An 18,553-nucleotide genomic window follows, 5' to 3' on the forward strand; every position below is an offset into this window, starting at 1 on the left:
ACACGGACAAAAGGCTTCCCGCCCCCCCTCCTCCTTGTACCGTGCGGGAGGGCCGGAGCACCGGGCGCTCGGGGAGGACCGAGTGCGGAATGCTGAACATCCCCCCTCCCCCGGCTTTTCCGAGCTCCGGCGGTGGAGAGGCGGCCGCGCCAGGCTCCGCTCCGCCCTCCGCGACACGGGGGACATCCTCCCCCCCCGTCCACGTGGCCCGTCTTCTCCCGTCCCACGGTCACCGCCCCATGATGGCACCTGGGCAGGAGCAGAGGGAACCGAACCATCAAGAGGAACCTGCAAAGCAAACCGGGACCGGCGCGGCCATCCGTTCGTACAGCCGGCTGGCCCCGTTACGCCGTCAACACATAACTACCGCCATCACGTACTGTTTGGATAACTTATTAAAAGCCTAAGGCTGCAAAAAGATAGCACAATCCCTTCTCAAGAACAACGCTGTTTGCTGATCTCAACACTGGAAAGTCAATGAAGAAAGATTTCCTTGAAAAGCCTACAAAACAACCAACAACCTTAGCATACATAAAAAAACACCAGGACCGGGGTGGATTTTGCATTTGGTTCTAGAAGAACCTGTCTGAACAAACACCAGCAGGAAGGTCACCGATCAAAGAAACACGGAAAGTCCGCAGCCAGCACGCCCGGCCGCACCGCTGATCTTGCTCAGCGGCGAGGCCGTCACAGGACCGACCCGGGGCAGTTCATCCCAGTTCCTACCACCGGCTGGTGCGGAGCGGCCACCTGGAACCAAACCCCCCAGTGCTTCATCTCCCCTCTGTCAGTTGTGAAAGTGGAAGAGGGCTGACCTCAAACTCTGCTCTCCCACCACCACCTTTAATTAGGAAGCTGAACGCCTCATGGCAGTGGAAGTTCATTTCCTAGAGGAGAAGGGGACTACAAACCCACCGTAATAGTGCAAACCAAAAGGTGACCAACAGAAATACTGCTCTGGCCACTGTTCGAACCCATCTCCTCGGCACACCCGATTCATCTGCTGGTTTATTTCTGTATCGAGGGTTTCTTTGCTGCCCTGCAGTAGCTCCCAGTTCATGACTTCTTACCGCTCGTGGAATTTCTTAAGGTATTCGCGACAAATCTAAAATAACTGATCGCCTTGTCTGAAGACAAATGAAAAGATATGACCCTACTTATAACGAGGGATGCCCCAGACCTGAAGGAGCATGGACAGGCCTGACAAACACTCCCAAAATACACAGTTCACATCAGCAGCACACCAAATACCAAACTTTACAATTTAAACCTATACCATACTCGATGTTATAAAAATGCATCCCTCACATTGAGGCTAACTCATCCAGCCATATATACTAATCGGGTGCAAATTGCTCAGAATTTTACACATACAGAAATATGGCTCCATGTGTTTGGCTATTTAGCCACCCCCCACCCCAAGCCAGTATTTATCCCCTACATAACCTGCTACTTTATTCTGAGGCTTGCTGTACATATGGCACATGGGTTTACTACCATGTATAGTTAGCACGGACGTGGATGTGCAATTTACTACCAAACGGAGAAACGTGAAAGCAGTTGCCCAAACCGAGCCTTTTATAAAATTAACAGAAAGGGGTCACGGTTGGGAAAACAATACCTGCTTCCTTCTCCTCTAAGCAAAACACACTTCACTTCAAATAGAAGTTTTGGCTGAAGTCCCGCCTTTTAGATAGACTGCAAACTATCAACCCCCGGAAAAGAGCATGTTTTGTGTTCCCTGACATAATGCATTTTGAATATTAACATCAGGTAACGGGAGCTATTTCCTCCTCCTACTACACTGAAAGTACCTGCTCCAAAAATGCTGTCAGCGAACGCTGTGGCTGTCGATTGCTTCGCACCATACACTACAGTGCTATTGGAAGACTGCCTTATAGACAAACAGGCTAATTTCTCCTAGAAGCATGCAATGAGTCACATCCTGACAAAAAGCACATGTCCACCTGTGAACAGTTTCAAGATGAAAAGAGTTTAGATAGCTGTAATCAACTTTTCCTGTAAAAGAGTGCTAAAACAGTGCTTAGGAAACATGAATGGATTGCGTGTTTTCTCTATCCAACACGGGGGAAAACAAAAATGGCTGAATGGCAGACTGTAACTTTGCACTTATCTATGGCACAGCAAAAATAACAAAGTACTTTTCTCCTTTAAAAAATACCAGAATAATTTCAAGCAGTCATTACTATTTTAAAAGGAATGACTAACTGCACTTTATAGAAAAACCTCACAGTCAAAAAAACCTTGCTGACCTGAGCATTACAGTTCAGCCCAACTTCCCACCCCCTAACTGAAGAGCCCTCTTTAAAAAAAGAACTGCAAGAACATCACATTACATACCATAGTGCCACAGAGGACGCTGGCCACCTCATCAACTCCCAAGCTAAATGTTGGAACAGTCATTACTATATTCCTGTTTGCCTCAGTGTCTGTGAATGGGAAAGGTTTTTTGGGTGAGCAGAGGAGACGGGACACCTCTCACTAACAGGGATTCTTTCCATGAACTAAGCTGTTCCAGACAGACCTTGAAAGGTTCACGCAGAAACTCCTAATGATTTGGGCCGACGATTTTACCACGTTGGGCTATCATAGTATTAGAGTTTATGGTTATTGTCAATGCTGCAAAAACAGTTGGGTTTTGTTTTGTTCCCCCAGTGAGAACTGGCACTGAACCCCCTCCCTCTGCTTTTGTTTATCCAGAGCTGGAGAGCCCCCTCCCCATTGCCTTATGCTGTAGAAAGGCAACCACTGCCCTAAAGAGCTTACTTTGTAGTGGGACAGAACAGATAAAAAAGGATGGGATGCGAGCGTTACACGCTTCTCTCTCCGTGACAGAGCTTGAGGAACTTGAAGACACACAGGATACATGCTGGACATGGAATCTCTTCAGTCTCGAGATCACAAGATGCTTAATCTTCAGCCTCAGTACACGCAGGCTTAATTTGGTCCTATTCGTACAAATCAAAACCCCATTAAAAACAAGACTGGAAATACAAAGACAGACAGCAGCAGAACTGGATTCTTACTGTACCTGGAAGAGATCAGTACTGCTCAATTGAAGAATAAAGACCACATCTTTAAGAGGCACCTTTTATTTAACACACAAAACAGCTACTCTGCTGTTTAAGTTTTGGCTTATATAGTACATTAAATTGACAAATTAGGCCTAAAAAGCTCTATTTTTGAGAAACCAGAAACATTACTCGCCATTCTATGGTTTGCTGACAAAGAAGAACATGGCGATAACGTTTGCACAAGCTCTCTTTTGGATAGTCTGAGCCTACCTCGAGGGGAATTTTGTCATCAGTACACTTGTAAGATCAGGCACCGCGTACTTCGTAACAGGGTAAAGAAAACACGATAATTTCAAACCAATTTCCAAATCCTGAGTGGGTAATTTAAATGACTGTAGGTTATTACTCTCCATGAAAGCTGAAGAAATATTTTGCGAAAATATTTATTTTCAAATTTCTAACAAGTAATACAAAGTTTATGGCTACCATATGCTGATCTGCATGCTATATAAAAGATTCTCCACTGACTTAATTGATCCTGTTTAGGGACTCAGTGGAATTACACTGGCGAGGAGTGGAAGAGGGGAACATACCGGAGGCTGTCAAATCCTTGCACGCAGGGAATATGATTATAACCGTAAGCCAAATAATGACCACAAACTCGGCTCAATTATGGCAGCACAAAGAAGAAATAGTATTTCCATTAGCAAAGCCATCTGCTAAAGCTAGGCACCAGGAAGAAATTAAGTCCTACGTGGGCAAGTAAACAGAAGTACTTGCGAAGCCTGATTTACGTATTTCAATTTCAGACTAATAAATATTTCTCTTCCCATAGTCTTTAAAACTGGAACGTGTTCTGCTCTGCCACGTCTTCCCTCACTCAGCCAGGGCAGCCAAGTTATAATGCTGTGCCCTTTGGCACTGCAGAAGGAGCAAACAGGATATGGCATAGGTAAACACGTTAATTTTCTTTGCTACCCTACGAATGTAATTTATGCCCTTAAGCACTGCACATTCATCTTGATGTTGGAGTATTACGTTGAGAAATCATCTTTCGCAAGTTTAAACAGACCACTAACGGTGGCTGAACAATTTTACTTCTAAATAAGCTAATTAGTCTCTCTACTTACTAAAGCTGATAAGGATCATCTTCTAACATTTATTTTAAAAGATACAATTTTTATAACAAACAACTCACGTTTTTTCTTTCTGTTGCTATTGTTTGCACAGTGGTAGTGAGCAAGTAGGTAACTTTCCACAAGTGATGGCAATATTACATCCTCTAAAAGGAACAGTTGAAGTTATAGGTTATTTTTCACACAAAAAAATTGATATGAATCAAAAGCTTTTTAACAAGACTTGATAAATTAACATTCCCAAATTTCCCAGCTATAGAGCAAGGGCAGATAGTCCTGCAAGCCCCATAAGGAGGTTTGGGGGAATAAACATTTAATATTTCTATTGCACAAAAAACAGTCAAGAAACTTTACTTCTGCCTTCTGGGTTTTTTTTCCACTCTTAAATTTTTTGTACAAAAGAACAATGGAGAGATGCACCACCATTTTTAAAGCCCACCATTTCCTTCTTAAGAAATAGTACAAAGTAAAGCAAAAGGAGTCTTTTTTGAATGCAGGGCATTTAATAAATTAGTGGACAAACTGCTTAAACTGATGATACATTTTCACAGATACAAGTGCAACTATTTTTCTGAAAAGAAAGGCAAATTTGGTTGTTCCTCAGCACAAAGATAGTTTACATACACCAAGAGGCCATAGATGATGCTAGCTCAGGTAGAATTTGCTTCTTTCTCCAGGTCATCATCATCGTCAACAACCTGAAAGTAAATCCACAAGTAGCTTAGGTAAACACATTAAACTCTCAGTCCCATAGGACTGCATAGAGAATTTATTACATTAAATCCTTGCTGGACCCAAGAAGAACAGCAGTTATTCTACACCGCTGAATGACAATGGTCACATGAGGGAGGTAAGAAAAACCTGCAATCAAAAATGCCAGGAGGTAACGTGGCCGAAATAATAGGAGCTGGTGAAGTTATTACAAAGGCCACTAGAACAATCACTACAGCATATCAGATTTTCAATAAGAAAGCAAAAGAATCTGCATTTTAGGGGACAAAAGCTTGTCCCTTATTATCACACAAAGTCACCAAAGCACAAAGGTAACAATCACTGGCAAACACAGCATGTCCAATCCTGGGCTCCTCAGTAGAGGAGGGACGTGGACATACTGGAGAGAGTCCAACGAGGGATCACCTCCTTCAACCTGCTGGCAACACTCTCCTTAATACAGCCCGGGAGATCGTCAGCCACCTTCGCCATAAAGGCACATCACTGGCTCAAGTTCAACTTGGCATCCACCAGGACCCCAGGTCCTTTTCTGCAAAGCTGCTTTCCAGCCAGGCAGTCTCCAGCACATTTTGGCGCAAGGGGGTTGTACAGGACTCTGCAGAGTTCTGTATCTTTTGCTAAAATACAGCTTCTGACTTGGAAAAACTGCATCTATACATCCTGTACTTTTGCTTAAATTGCCAGCCTGTCCATGCTGGAAAGGAACAAAGACCTTCTTTGCCATTTAAAAGAAAACACCAACCCACCTGTTCCACGCCTTCTACTTCAGGGATGTAGAACTGGAGCATGTTCTGTATCCCATTCTTCAAGGTGATGATGGAACTGGGACAGCTGGTGCATGAACCCTGCAACTTCAGCTGCACAATCCCATCCTCAAAGCCTTTATAAATAACATCACCACCATCTTCTTGCACTGTCGGCCTGATGGAACACGATACTCAATTTAAAGCAAGTATAGCTGAAATATGTTTCCTTCCAGAAATCTTTAGTAAAGCTCAAATTTAATACACACAAAGAACTGTCAAGACAGTAACTAAAGCCCTCTTTCTCTACAACCACCTGGTCCAAATTTCCAACCACTCATACTTTGCTGGACTCTCTCACATTGACGGCTACTGTTTTTCCGTAGGAAAATTAAGCAAAACATATTTGCAATGGATGCAGCAGCATACGAAGGAATCGCTGAAATTCTAGGGGCGAGGGTAAGCACCTCAGAGTAGAGCTTGAGTCAGCCTGCAAAGGCATACTGGTTTGCCTTGAGGCCCTCCCCACATGTAACAATAATTGCCTCAGTTATGTGCCAAATATAACAGGTGTGTGTCCTACTATATGATGCATGTGCATCTGTTACCTGACTAGGGACAGTGATAAGAAGTCCTTAAGTGCTTCCATAAATAAATACGCAGTTCACCATAGTTTACACAAGACAGAAAAATGCTCCAAATATAAAAGCTTAATCCTGCTAATGGGGGAAGAAACCAGCATCTGATAAGATCCTCGTACTATTAGCATTTCTGCAGCCTGGTCCCCTTTTGCAAGCAACAAATGCCCAGCATTGTAACTGTATCCCCATAGCAACATTTTTCCAGACCAAGCTAAAACCATCAAGTTACTCTAACAGAAGCTCTTTATACTGACTTCCAAAATAACTCTCTGAGAACTACACTCCTAAGAGAATAATCTATGAATCTGACACATTTATTAACAGCTCACCATAGCAAATTATCTCCATTCCAGAAAGCCAAAGAACATGACTAAAAATCCCATTTTTCTTCTTTGAAATTAACTTTTTTGACACACTACAAGATCTTTCAGATCTACATTCCCTCCATCCTGCACCTTCTGACAACTTCTCTGCACATATTTTTGATCGACTAAACAATAAATGCTCTGTATGTACCACTGGTTTATATATAGCTTCTGTAAACTACCCTGCTATAAAATGAAGTAATATACACTACTGCTAATATTCTCATCAATGGCTTCTTGATCCACTGAGGGGCAGAGGGGGAAGGAAATGAACGACAGAAATAGGTGGGGAAAACCAGAAAATTGGGTAGAAATTCTGCAACCGTTACAAAAGGCCACTGGGAAATCAAGGACTAACACACCAGAGGGAGCTTCAATGACCACAAACCCAGCAAGAGCAGGGCCTCCTTAATATTAGTTTCTATCGTGGCTTTGTACAACAGTGTAACTGGGTTACACGTTTCAACACTTAGTGCATATGCTTGGGAAAAATGTTCCAGCTTATTTCTGCTTTTCTCCTTCTTTCCTTTCAGGAAAATTAACCAGTACCATGCGTCAGCTGTGAGATAACCAAAATGGTATTTTTAAATATCACTTTTAAAATGCAGCATCTAAAAAAAAAAAAAAAAGAAAAGAAATAAAAAAGCCAAAGTTTGTCATAGCTTCTGGAAAAATTAAACTGAATTCCATGATTTTGACCCACACACACATTTCTGGTTCCTGCAATCTGCAAGCTGGGGAAGATGCTGCCATTGGATATCACAGCTTCAGAAACACATCAGACATTTTCCCCTGCATCTAAAATGTCAAGTTGCTTATTCCTTTCAGTTCACTTTGGAAGGCAATTAACAAGCATAAAAATATACTTCAGGTGAACAACACGATCCGTAGCCACTCTTGAGACTTCATTAGTTACCACCAGTTTCTAAATTCAAGCTGTGTCAAAATACCGATAAAATTGCAACAGAATGCAAGGACAAAATCCATTGAAGCCTAGACAGCAAGGGAAACCCACGAGTAAATTTTCCTTTGGTGTATAACAGAAGAGTACAAACTACTTTGGAATACTTGGAAGAGAAGGACAAGTACAAATACAACAGAGACGAATACAACAAGGGAAAAAAAGAGTTACCGTAAAGGCAAAGATTGTGTTGTTTTCCCTGTTTAAAAATAGCCAGGTTAAGCCCAATGGACCTGTTTAAATGCATTATGGAGGAGGGTAAGACTAATACACTGATCCAAAAATCACTCAGCAATACGGACTCCGTTCAGCACATAGTTTGCTTAAACAGGAAAACTTGGTGGAAAGTCTTCAATTAGAGGAAACAGCATTCTCAGCTCTGGCCAATTTTGCACTTCAAACCCCCACACTAGATATGGAATCACGAAATCGCACATACTGAAAGAAAAACGCACTGTTCCCCAAATAAACTCAAAACCCAAGACTAACTCACTCCACCTAGCAGTAATGTTCCCAGCCTACCTTATTCTTGTATCCAGAAGTTCTTTAATCATCAGTACAACTTCATCATCTTCTTCTGATGCAGCTTGGGAAAAGAAAAATGTGCACATCAGAACTTGGAGAGAATTCCGATTATTAACACTGTATATCCGTAATGGCAGAATGAAATAGCATAAAAACATTGCTGAGATGACTGAAACCAAAAGGCAGAAGTCTTAATTCAGAGTATCTTTTTCTGCATTATCCTTGTTTACGTCCCAGGCTTTTGCCAACAAAAACCAGTACTGGATCAGAGTTGTTCTCAACAGGCAAAGGCCTTAACAGACAATAGTAATGCCACCTTTTAAAGGAAGCAACAACTAACATTCAATAAGGATGCATGAAAGGAAGCAAGAACTAACATTCAATAAGGATGCATGGGTTAAGGCAGGGTCCTCAGAAGGAAAGTTTTAGCAATTTAAAAAATTCAGCAGGAGAAGAATTATAAACATGTCGGAGTTTAGCAGCTCGGGATGCAATTTTAAGCTCAGTGTTAGTCCCGCAGAAGCATTTTTAAAGACAACTTTTTCAAATAAAACGAAGTCTATGTTAATATTGAAATTAAATCCAGACGTAACAGAGCAGAGAGGAATTCAACAGTCATCAACTTCCTTAAAACACTGGAAAAATTGTTTAAGTCTGTAAGTTGCAAATGAGAAAATTAAAGGCAAAATACTGCCCTTGAGTTAAATTATAAGTTAGTCTCAGTTACTTTCTGTTACAGTTTGGAAAAGACTTCTTACTATATCTTGTTCATTTAAGACCATAAACCTATCATTAAGACATGGACATTAACCCTGAGCACTCTTTTTTGATTTAAGGATGGAAATAACACCCTTTGTAGGTGCCCATACAAACAGGATATGCAGCAACACCCCATAGCTTTCTAAAGACAGCCTTGGTTCTTGCAAAAATATTTCACACACACAAAGTATAACAGAATATGGTCCACGCTGCCAAAACACATAGTTCAGCACAGCTCCTGTGAAGATCTACTCTTCATATTACAGCAGATGAGAACAAAGCTTTATATTCATGGGTAAGCATCTCTTTTAGACAGTGCAGCACTGCTTCTGCTAGAACATGCACATTCTACAAATTCTCTCCTGTGTTGGTTTTAGCAGTTTTCACTTTAAATTCTCCTGCATGCTTTTCTGAGGGCCAAGTGGAGGCTCTTCTGTATGTCAAAAAACTAAACTCAAGGGCAGATACTGGCGTCTTCCTGAGGAGTTTGATTTACCTGTATCTGTCCTAGGTGCCTCGTCAGTAACTACAGGTAGGCCAGAGGCAAAGAAATCCATTATAGTTGCATAAATATCTGGTTTCAGTAAATTCCAATCCAGGTCTTCACTCTCCTATGAGAATCAGAAGGGAGGGGAAAAAAAAAATGAAAACAGAGTATCTGCCTCCTAACAATAAGTTAGGCAGAGATTCTTATGTTAAAATTATCATAATGGCCTCTCACATGCGATGCATGAATTTTATTTCATAGTTTTGTCAAGTCCAGCTTTGCCAAAAAAGTACAGTAAGACTCAATTTATAATAGTCAACAGAAAGGTTTCCTTGTTTGCAAGCCAAGTGCTATTAAAATATTACCTAAGAAGAGGTGAAAAAGACAGACTCCTAAATACATTATTTGACACATATTTTTACCAAGTTGTTTCAGAGACTCAAGATTCTTTGATTCCATTTAATTTCGAGCCAAATTATCATTCACTGAATTGCCCTCTGCTCTTCACACGTAAGAGCATAACTGCACAGTTACTACGCAACACCTTACCTCTGCTGACAAGCTCCACACCTTGGGTAAACACAACACTGCCTACAACACACTCCATCCTGGTCATACAATCATCTCCTTTGGAAGCATTCTCTGGATGTCATCTAGTCCTGCCTCCTGTTTGACACAGAGCCAACTTCCACCTTGACCACATTGCACAGGGCCTCATCTAGCCCAACATCGACCACTTCTAAGATTAAAGAATCTACAGCTTCCCTGGACAACCTATTCCAGTGCTCACCCATGCATTGTGATTTTTTTTCTTTTATATTTAAGTCAATTTCCTTTATGCCACTTGTGAACATTGCCTCTGGTACTTTCGCTACGCGTGTCCAGGAGTCTGACTAGCTCTTCTGTATGGCCGTCTATTAGACAGCTGAGTCTCAGCTCATCTTTTAGTACATCTGAATCTCTGTTCTGCTCACCTTGGTGATTGTGATGAAGTCTGGTCCAAAGAAAATACTTTTAACTCCTTCAATTTTGAATAACTGCCTGTTAGGAAAACAAAAAAAATCAAAAAATGCACATACATTTCAGGCAAATGTCACAGAAATAAACATCTAGAATACACTTCTAGACAAAAATAAGCACTAAACCCAGAGCCATTACCAGGAACTTGGAGTTACTTCACCTACAGCTTAGTAAGAGCCAGGAGATCCTGCTGTGAAGCAGTGTACATCGTAAAACTGAACACATCTTACAGGACTTTTCCACAAGATGTGTGAAAGAGTTACTCTCTCTCCAGTTCTTCTTTGAGAGGCAAAATTATATTCTGTATATAAAAAGGTATTTGTTCAGCAACAAAACCAGTAGATATCTATTGTTTCAGGTAGGGCTAGTGCAAACACAAGGAATGTTCCTTAGATTAAAGCAAGTTATTTAAAGTAATTCAGCTCTATAAAAACTGCCTTCAACTCTGTTGCCAAATAAAAGGATTAGTGCCAAGCAGTCCACCAGGCTTTAACACACCAATTCACTTTGTGAGCAATCTTCAGTATTTTTAGTCATTTGCATGGCACATGAAAAATTTGAAGATTTAGTAAAGGCTCAAGATTCATAATAAATTGCTTGAGATGGCCCATACAGCACCAACAGCACCAAACAACCAGGTGGTAAATTAGCACACATTCAAAGCAAAACAAGAACTTAGATGATAGGAAAGAGCATGTTTTTGACAATATTTTAAGTATAAAAAGCAGAATGAGAATGTAAACACCAATTTCCACAAATGGTTAAATAAAACCCAACAAATTAATCTACAGAATAAATAAATGAATCTACTCCTGAAGAGTTTAAAAAAAAAAAAAAATCATTAAAAGTAGGAAGCACCTGGCATTAAATAGAGCATAAGGCTCTGAGAGCATTTTTGTAATTAAGGCAGGGGGTAAGATATTCTCCTGAAAGACTGGAAAACATCAAAAATGCCATGAATGCAGGAACTGGAAATCTTATCATAAAGGTATGCATGATGAAAGGTGACAGAAGAGATTTCACAATACCTGTTTGAAAGAATTTCCACACATAAAACAGTTACACACGTACTGGGCTTTTATATCACTAAACCAACCAAACCATTAAACAATGGAATTATGCAAGTGCCCCAAATCATCCTAGATCTATTAAATAATTCTCCCCTCTGCTTTATGAAGCTTTTATGACTTCTTTGGAAAATGAATATTCCTTTTTAAAAGAAAAGAGTATTCCATTTACAAAAAACATAATCTGGGGTTTAACGATATACAGTAGACAATTTTTTACCATTAACCTGTACAACATGCACAATCAAGCTGTTTTGCCATGGTACATATTCTAGCACATATATCTTCTTTGATGAAAACGTCTACTTGCAGATGTATGACAACAAAAAGCCACTTTCTGACAGTCGATTTCATTCTGCAACCTGATGCACTTTGGCATAATCATATCTCACAGCTTCAGGATTCCGCTAACACGTTTTGATGTCCTCAAAAACCTTCCATGTTGTATTTATTACTTTAAGTCACAGAACTTTGCTTCTAACGATCCTGTTTGCTCTCCAACAACTCTGCAAGAGACCTTTGGAAATGTCAGAGCTGCATGTTTGATAACCCTGCAGTTCCTGGAGAGACTGTCACATGAAACAGCTTCTACTTTTGCATGTAATTCTTCCAATATGCACAAAGACATCTTAAACTGGGATCTCTGGAGGTAACCTACTGCAGCATTTCTAGATCTCACCCTCAAATTGAAGCCCTTCCACCCATGTAACGGCTAAAGTTTCTTTTCACATGCTAATGTGAAAGCAATGACAAACATGCAAAACGGATGCTTCCAAATATTCCCAGAGAGGCTTGTGATGGTGCTCCAAACCCCTTCTATACCAAGATGATACGAATTGATTATCCGCTCAGCAATTCTTACTCCAGATTATGCATTTTGGTATTGAAAGCTGCAACTCCCAAGACCTGTTACAGAGCCAGCCTGAAAGAGTGGACCAAAACTGGCCTTCCTTTGACTGAAACTTTACAAATCTTCTGTGAAAGAAAAATCCATTGGCTTTGAAGTTCAGGTTGGCACCAACATCTGCTAAAGCAAGCAAGCTACTACATTTAATTTGTAGTATTTGGGGACTATTTACTTCCTTATGCCATCTATTTCCCAATTCTGAAAAGTTGCATGCTTTCCAAGTAACTACTTGAATTAAGTGTATTCTGATGGGAATGATTTTGCAAAATCAGGCCCAGAGGTCCCGCCTGTGATGCAGCAACTGTTCAAGAATACTGGTTTATAATACCACTCAATCCAGTTGCATAAACTAGACAGTGATGCATTCTGCTGTGATATAGCTGTGGGGAGTACAGACACACAGAAAGACTACTTCAGTAATGACAATCTTCCCAGCTTTAATTTTATGCAGAAGTAAAGCAGCATTAAAAACTTAAACCCAACCAAGCTGCTCCTGAGTATAAGGAGGAGCAGAATGACCAGAAGCTGTGCTTAAAACCATCAGTTGTAGACATGCAGCCCATACTGGCCCCCCAAACAAATTATGACACGTTTAGTAATACCTTGCTAAAGGTGAGCAAAATGCTGCAGCTGGTGTGGAAAACTCCATAGTCCTTGACTCCAGCACTTCCTTCCCTGGAATAAACTTCAAACTATTTGGATTTGGTGTGTCCTGAGTTTGAATAAACATGCCTCTTACTGGAAATTAAAAATAAAATTATGTAATCAAACCTAAGTAGCTTAAAAGAAAGACAAAGACCAGGGTGATGACTGTGCTATAGCAAACAGCAGCCTGTGCAGCAATGATACTTTAAAAACACAATGCAATGCGTTCCATGAAAGCCTCCAGACTGACACAAAGACTGATAAACCCAGGCATGTTATCTCGCAGGGAACAAGATGATAAATGGAACCTTGTTGTCCTGGTTTCGGCTGGGATAGAGTTAATTTTCTTCCTAGTAGCTGGTACAGCGTGGTTTGGATTTAGTATGAGAATAATGTTGGTAACACACTGATTTTTTTGGCTGTTGCTAAGTAGGGCTTATCCAAAGTTAATGATTTTTCAGTTGCCCGTGGTCTGCCAGCAAGCAGTGGTACAAGAAGCTGGGAGGGAGCATGGCCAGGACAGCTGACCCGAACTAGGCAAAGGGATATCCCATACCATAGAACACTGTGCTCAGTATACAAACTCTGGGGAGTTGGCTGGGAGGGGTGGATTGCTGCTCAGGCATTGGTCAGAGGGTGGTGAGCAATTGCATTGTGCATCACATGTCTTTTCTTGGGTCTAATTTCTGTCTTTTTGAATATATTCCTTTTCATTACAATTATTATTACTGGTTTTTGTTTTTTTTTAATTTTAGTTATTAAACTGTTCTTATCTCAACCCATGAGTTTTACTTCCCCCCCCCAATTCTCCTCCCCTTCCTCCTGGGAGGGGAGAGGAGTGAGCGAGTGGCTGTGTGGTGCTTAGCTGTCTTTGCTTCTTTTACTAATTTTCATTTACTAAAAAGCATGCTACTGCAACAGCATCAAACTGCATGACGCCAGTACCATCCTCGCCTTCTACTGAAGGCCAAGAGATCCAACCTTCATTTCTCTGTTGCATTTAGGTTTTTTATTTTATGATCTTCAAATGCTGTGAAGTCCCTTCTCCAGCATTATCACTTACTGTTCAAAGCATAATCAGTTTTACTAACCCTCTCGAAGATACACAATTTATAGGGGTTTTTATTTCATTTTTCAGCACTCTAAAAAAAGAAAAACAAGCATAGCAATAGTTACAGTGAACCGCGCCCTGCTTATATTTTTCAGAGTGAAAAATTACTGCAAACTGTCAGTTAACTTCCAGAAACTGAACTGACCAAACAATTAAAAATAACATTATTTACAATTCACTAGTAAAGATGTTTAAAAGATAAATTTTAAATGAAGTTCCTTTTGCAGCACAGGTCTGTCTCACTAGAATAGTGTAAAAAAACTGATCTTGACTAAAATTTAATACTCTACATTTAACGGTGTGCATTTAATAGCTTATTTTCCTGTAGACATGTCCACACAGCATATGCCTGACGTCCCACTGAAGTTGAACATCAGCTAGGGACAGTCTCACATCTTCTAATTCTCTTTCTAGTTCTCCTTCTTCCTAACTCTTCCTGCACATCAAATAACAAAGTGATAAATGAACATTCAGGAAAGAAAAAAATGCATTTTAAAACCAAAAATCTCTAGGAACTAATATTTATAGATAAATTATACTTGAGAAACAAGCTCACATAACTTCAAAAAAAATGCAATAGAGGAATTTAAAGCAGCAAAAAGAGCTGACATTTTCATTTTCGTAAACTGCCATTTTGCTCATGACTCCCTAGTATTAGATGACAAATCACGCTATTTATATATTGCCAAATTGTTACTGCATGTGCCTGTCATGGTAACAATCCATTTGACTTGAACATACACAATGGGAAAGTACGCACAGGCTACATTTTCTTTTCTATTTTTTTTTTAAAAGGAAAAAAAAGACTTAGCACAGAAGCATTTAGTTTCAACATGAAAAGAATAATCCTGACAGAGCAAGCAACTAGTCAGCTTTATCTATGGGTATGGAAGAACTACTCATCTTCCAGATACAGCTGGCATGCAAAAATCACATCCAGCGTAACAGTGTAGTTAACAAATAAGCAACAACGGGTATTTGGATGGTGTAAATGGAGTACTCTCCGCCCTTTTTTTGAAAGCAGTGAGTCACCAACAGCTATCGTACGTTGTTCATCTAGCATTCCTAACATCCTAAAACACAAATGGCTGTATCAGCTCTCAGAAAAGGTGTCCACATGGGTAGGCTCTGTATTTTAAAAGTGTCTTCTGCAGTTGAAGATCTGCAGATCTGAAGACCAGGTTTTCCAATCGTCAATCAACCTGGAGAGTTCTTTGCGCAGCTGTGAATAACTCATTTGGAATTTGTTATTCAGTCATTGGTAACGGGCTGTATTTATATCTAGCATCTATATCATTTCTTTCAAACCTCTGCGGAACACTGCGTATACCTGCTTGTTATTCTGTTCTGCCATCTGCTCAAGATACCAAAGAGAGGCTGACTTTAGTAGGACGCTTGCAGAAGCAGATAAAATACTAAGTCTACTTATCAGAGTCTGCCTGTTGATTAGAACTGAAATACAAAAAATGGTGCTGGACCAGACAAGATTGGACTTCTCTGAAATCAAAATTAAAAAGAAACTTCTGCCTGAGCGACTCATTTAAATAAGATTTCCATTTGTGACTAATTCCATGCAACAGCACCTGCAGATTCTTTTTGCTACAGCATTGGAGAGCAGTTAAATCCCTCAGGCAGGTATAAAAGCACAATGTTTTTCTGCGGTGCAAGTTTCACAGATTTTTATTTTTTTTTAATTTTTTTTTTTTCTTTTCTGAGCATTACCATCCTACCAAAGAAAATGTTAGGTACAACAAGCTCAATCTTAAACATCATGTTGTCAGGGTAATACCAAGTTGCAGATAATATTAATGGAGAACATCATTAATGCACCATACATGGATGCATGTTCAAGAGGGGGAAAATTAAAAAAAGAAAATATTGCAGCTATAAAAATGAAAGGCTTTGCTTTCATCCTTGCTAGGTTCTATCTGGATGGCCAGCAATTTTATCTGGCAGAGCTCAGCAGCTGAAGCAGGACAGAAAGCAACACAGTCTTTCACAACAGATACATTTACACTAAGATGGAAATTAAATTAAGAAGTGTAGCAAAGCCCAAAAAATATTTTGCATTAACAGAGCCCCTTATAAGTCCTGGCAGCTGAATGATACAGAAAAAAACGTATAATCAAGCACATTGTGAGCCATCCACATCATCTCCCACGGCTCCAAATGTCCAAATGCACTAACACTTCATTAAAAACCACCTAGGAAATGTTATCACACTCAGATTTCAGAAAGAATAGTAGGCTTTCGTTATTACCACAAGACACAAAAACTCACAATGGACTCACCTATTCATTTTTAACTAGTATTTACCTGCATTATGCCATACAGCAGATGGAAGAAATGGTTTCTTTTGTGCAAGTTGGTGGAAAGACCGTTGAGTTGTCAAATTATGATCTTTTAACATCGTACGACAGAACCTAGAGAAAAATAATTTTACTAACAATTTCTAAATTGCAAGTTTACACTACTAAACTACAAGGTTACACAGAAAGAGCGTTTCACATGCTTCTAGCAACCCCAGAACTCAGCAAGCCACTCACCTGCCTTAAACCTCTCAGATAATGTAGCAAGCTCGCAGGCTAGATCACAAAACGTCTCTTACTTTTCTCCTCTTTTCAGTGCTCCCTCTCTCGTAACAAAGTAAGACATAACTCTCCAATTTTAGCCACCTGAAAAATTAACCTAGACTCCTTCACAGTCACTAAAGACAGGCAAATCACCTTACTTACCTATAACAGAAGAGGATAAATCACCCTAAGGAAGCCTTTTGTCTTCCTTTCAACAGTAGCAAGCACCTGGAAATCTACTTGGGCTAAATACCTAATTTTCAGAAGATTAAAGACAGCTGAGCTGAATCCAACCCCAAGCACCTGAGGCTAAATCAAGGCCAGAATTTACTCCTATACTCTGTGGGTTTAACTGGTCAAACATAAGGCTCTTCTGTAAGACTCTCAGAAGATATGAGACAGGCTAAAAAGGTAATGCAATAGCTACTCTTATACAAACAATTCTGCTAAGAAAAAAATACCAGGACAACATTTGGATAAAAGATAAAAACTCCACTAGCTACACATACCAAGCCATACCTCACCCCTGCCCATCTCTATGTATTTCTTCCCTTTGGGGAATAAAGAAGTTCAGTATATTCTCGCTCAAGTACTGTTCCAGAATTAAACCAGACCAGTTAAAAAGAGGCCCTGCTCCATACTGGCCACATAATTCACACTAGCAGTCAAAACAGGGGTGGTGTCATCTGCTCAGATGAAGCTAAAAAGGGGGAGAGCATGGGGGGGGAGAAAAAAATGTGAAGACAAAAAGCAAAAAGTAACAGGCCTCTTTCAAAAGCGTAAATACTTGCTTGCACATCTGATTTCTGTAAATATATGCACAGCCAACAGCATCCGTGTATGTCAGAGCAAAGTGAAAAATCAGAAAATGTAACCAAAAGCCACCTTGTGTCACACATAGCACAGATAAATATTACATACAAAGGATTAATTATTATCTGGTTTCTCTTCTCCTTAGCAGGTAAACTAAATAAATTATATCTGCAGGGGCTGTTACTAACAGAGGAGGCTGCTTCTCTCAGGGAGTCGTAAAACAGAACACAAGCACTACACCTAGGCCCAGATTCCTCAAACACAGTTAACAGGAGTAAAGCTCTGTCTCATGAAATGGACCTCTCTGCTGTGAGTGAGGGAGACGTGAATACAGAAAAGGTCTAAATCACATTATTTGCTTACTTTTGTGATCTTGATAACAGGTACAAAGACCACAACAGGATGTGCGAGGAAGGTCCCCCAAGAGAAAAGTTCTCCTTTCTCACTTTAGCTTTGGGGAATAAACATTATAGTCCATTTTACAGTCCACAACACAGGGCAGGAGGGGTGCTCATCACTACGCAGTCCTTTGAATTTCCCCTTACTGCAGTCTTTAGCAACTGGGGGGTGGCGAGGGGGAGGAATTTCCCCTTATTGCTTGGCCCTAAGGATACAAACGTGGGAGAGTTAACTGCCCCTCATTGCATAATGCTGTGCACGTGAGGGGAGAGGGAATTACTCCTAGTTGCACCGTCCTGAGCACAGGTGGGGGGAATTACTCCTCGTTGCATGGTCCAGAGTACATGTGAGGGGAATCCCCCCTCATCACTCACACGGTGCGGAGGGGGGCGAGCAGTCCCTCAGGGGAAGGCCCTCAGCACCTACCAGTCGGGGGGAATTAACGCCTCGCCGTTGTAATGGGGTCGGGGGAAGAGCCAGCCTCTCGCCGCCCGTCTGTAACGACGAGTCGGAAGAAGTAACTTCACCCTCGTCCGCCCTGCTGCAGCGAGGAAGGAAAGGGGAAGACCGAGGAGAGGCCGGCGCGGTGCCGCTCACTGCGACATGGCCGTCGTCCCCCCCCCCCCCCACACCA

The 18,553-nt window shown here is 40.8% G+C and overlaps 2 protein-coding genes across 7 annotated transcripts in view; both read right to left on the minus strand.

Annotated features, from left to right (window-relative positions):
• Window positions 1-2,424, minus strand: part of GFPT1 (glutamine--fructose-6-phosphate transaminase 1) — a 35,494-nt gene extending 33,070 nt beyond the window's left edge. Inside the window, exons 1-2 of the mRNA XM_010563032.1 lie at window positions 2,362-2,424; window positions 1,815-1,920 (exon numbers count right to left, since the gene is read on the minus strand). Of these exons, the coding sequence (XP_010561334.1) occupies window positions 1,815-1,920; window positions 2,362-2,424 (169 nt within the window). The remainder of the gene's footprint in view (window positions 1-1,814; window positions 1,921-2,361) is intronic.
• NFU1 (NFU1 iron-sulfur cluster scaffold) overlaps window positions 1-17,992 on the minus strand; it is a 24,711-nt gene extending 6,719 nt beyond the window's left edge. The window contains exons 1-9 of one of the 6 annotated variants that reach the window (XR_774074.1): window positions 17,884-17,992; window positions 16,451-16,557; window positions 12,981-13,116; window positions 10,359-10,425; window positions 9,394-9,508; window positions 8,136-8,199; window positions 5,650-5,824; window positions 4,234-4,317; window positions 2,891-2,969 (exon numbers count right to left, since the gene is read on the minus strand). Coding sequence is in view for 5 of the 6 variants with exons in the window: in XM_010562876.1 (XP_010561178.1) it covers window positions 5,521-5,824; window positions 8,136-8,199; window positions 9,394-9,508; window positions 10,359-10,425; window positions 12,981-13,116; window positions 16,451-16,544 (780 nt within the window). In the remaining variant the exon portion in view is untranslated. The other 5 variants (XM_010562880.1, XM_010562879.1, XM_010562881.1 and 2 more) reach the window with 5 other exon arrangements.
• Window positions 17,993-18,553: the final 561 nt, after the last annotated feature.

This window comes from Haliaeetus leucocephalus, unplaced genomic scaffold, assembly GCF_000737465.1.
Source record: "Haliaeetus leucocephalus isolate CR32 unplaced genomic scaffold, Haliaeetus_leucocephalus-4.0 Scaffold162, whole genome shotgun sequence".
Lineage (NCBI taxonomy): Eukaryota > Metazoa > Chordata > Aves > Accipitriformes > Accipitridae > Haliaeetus > Haliaeetus leucocephalus.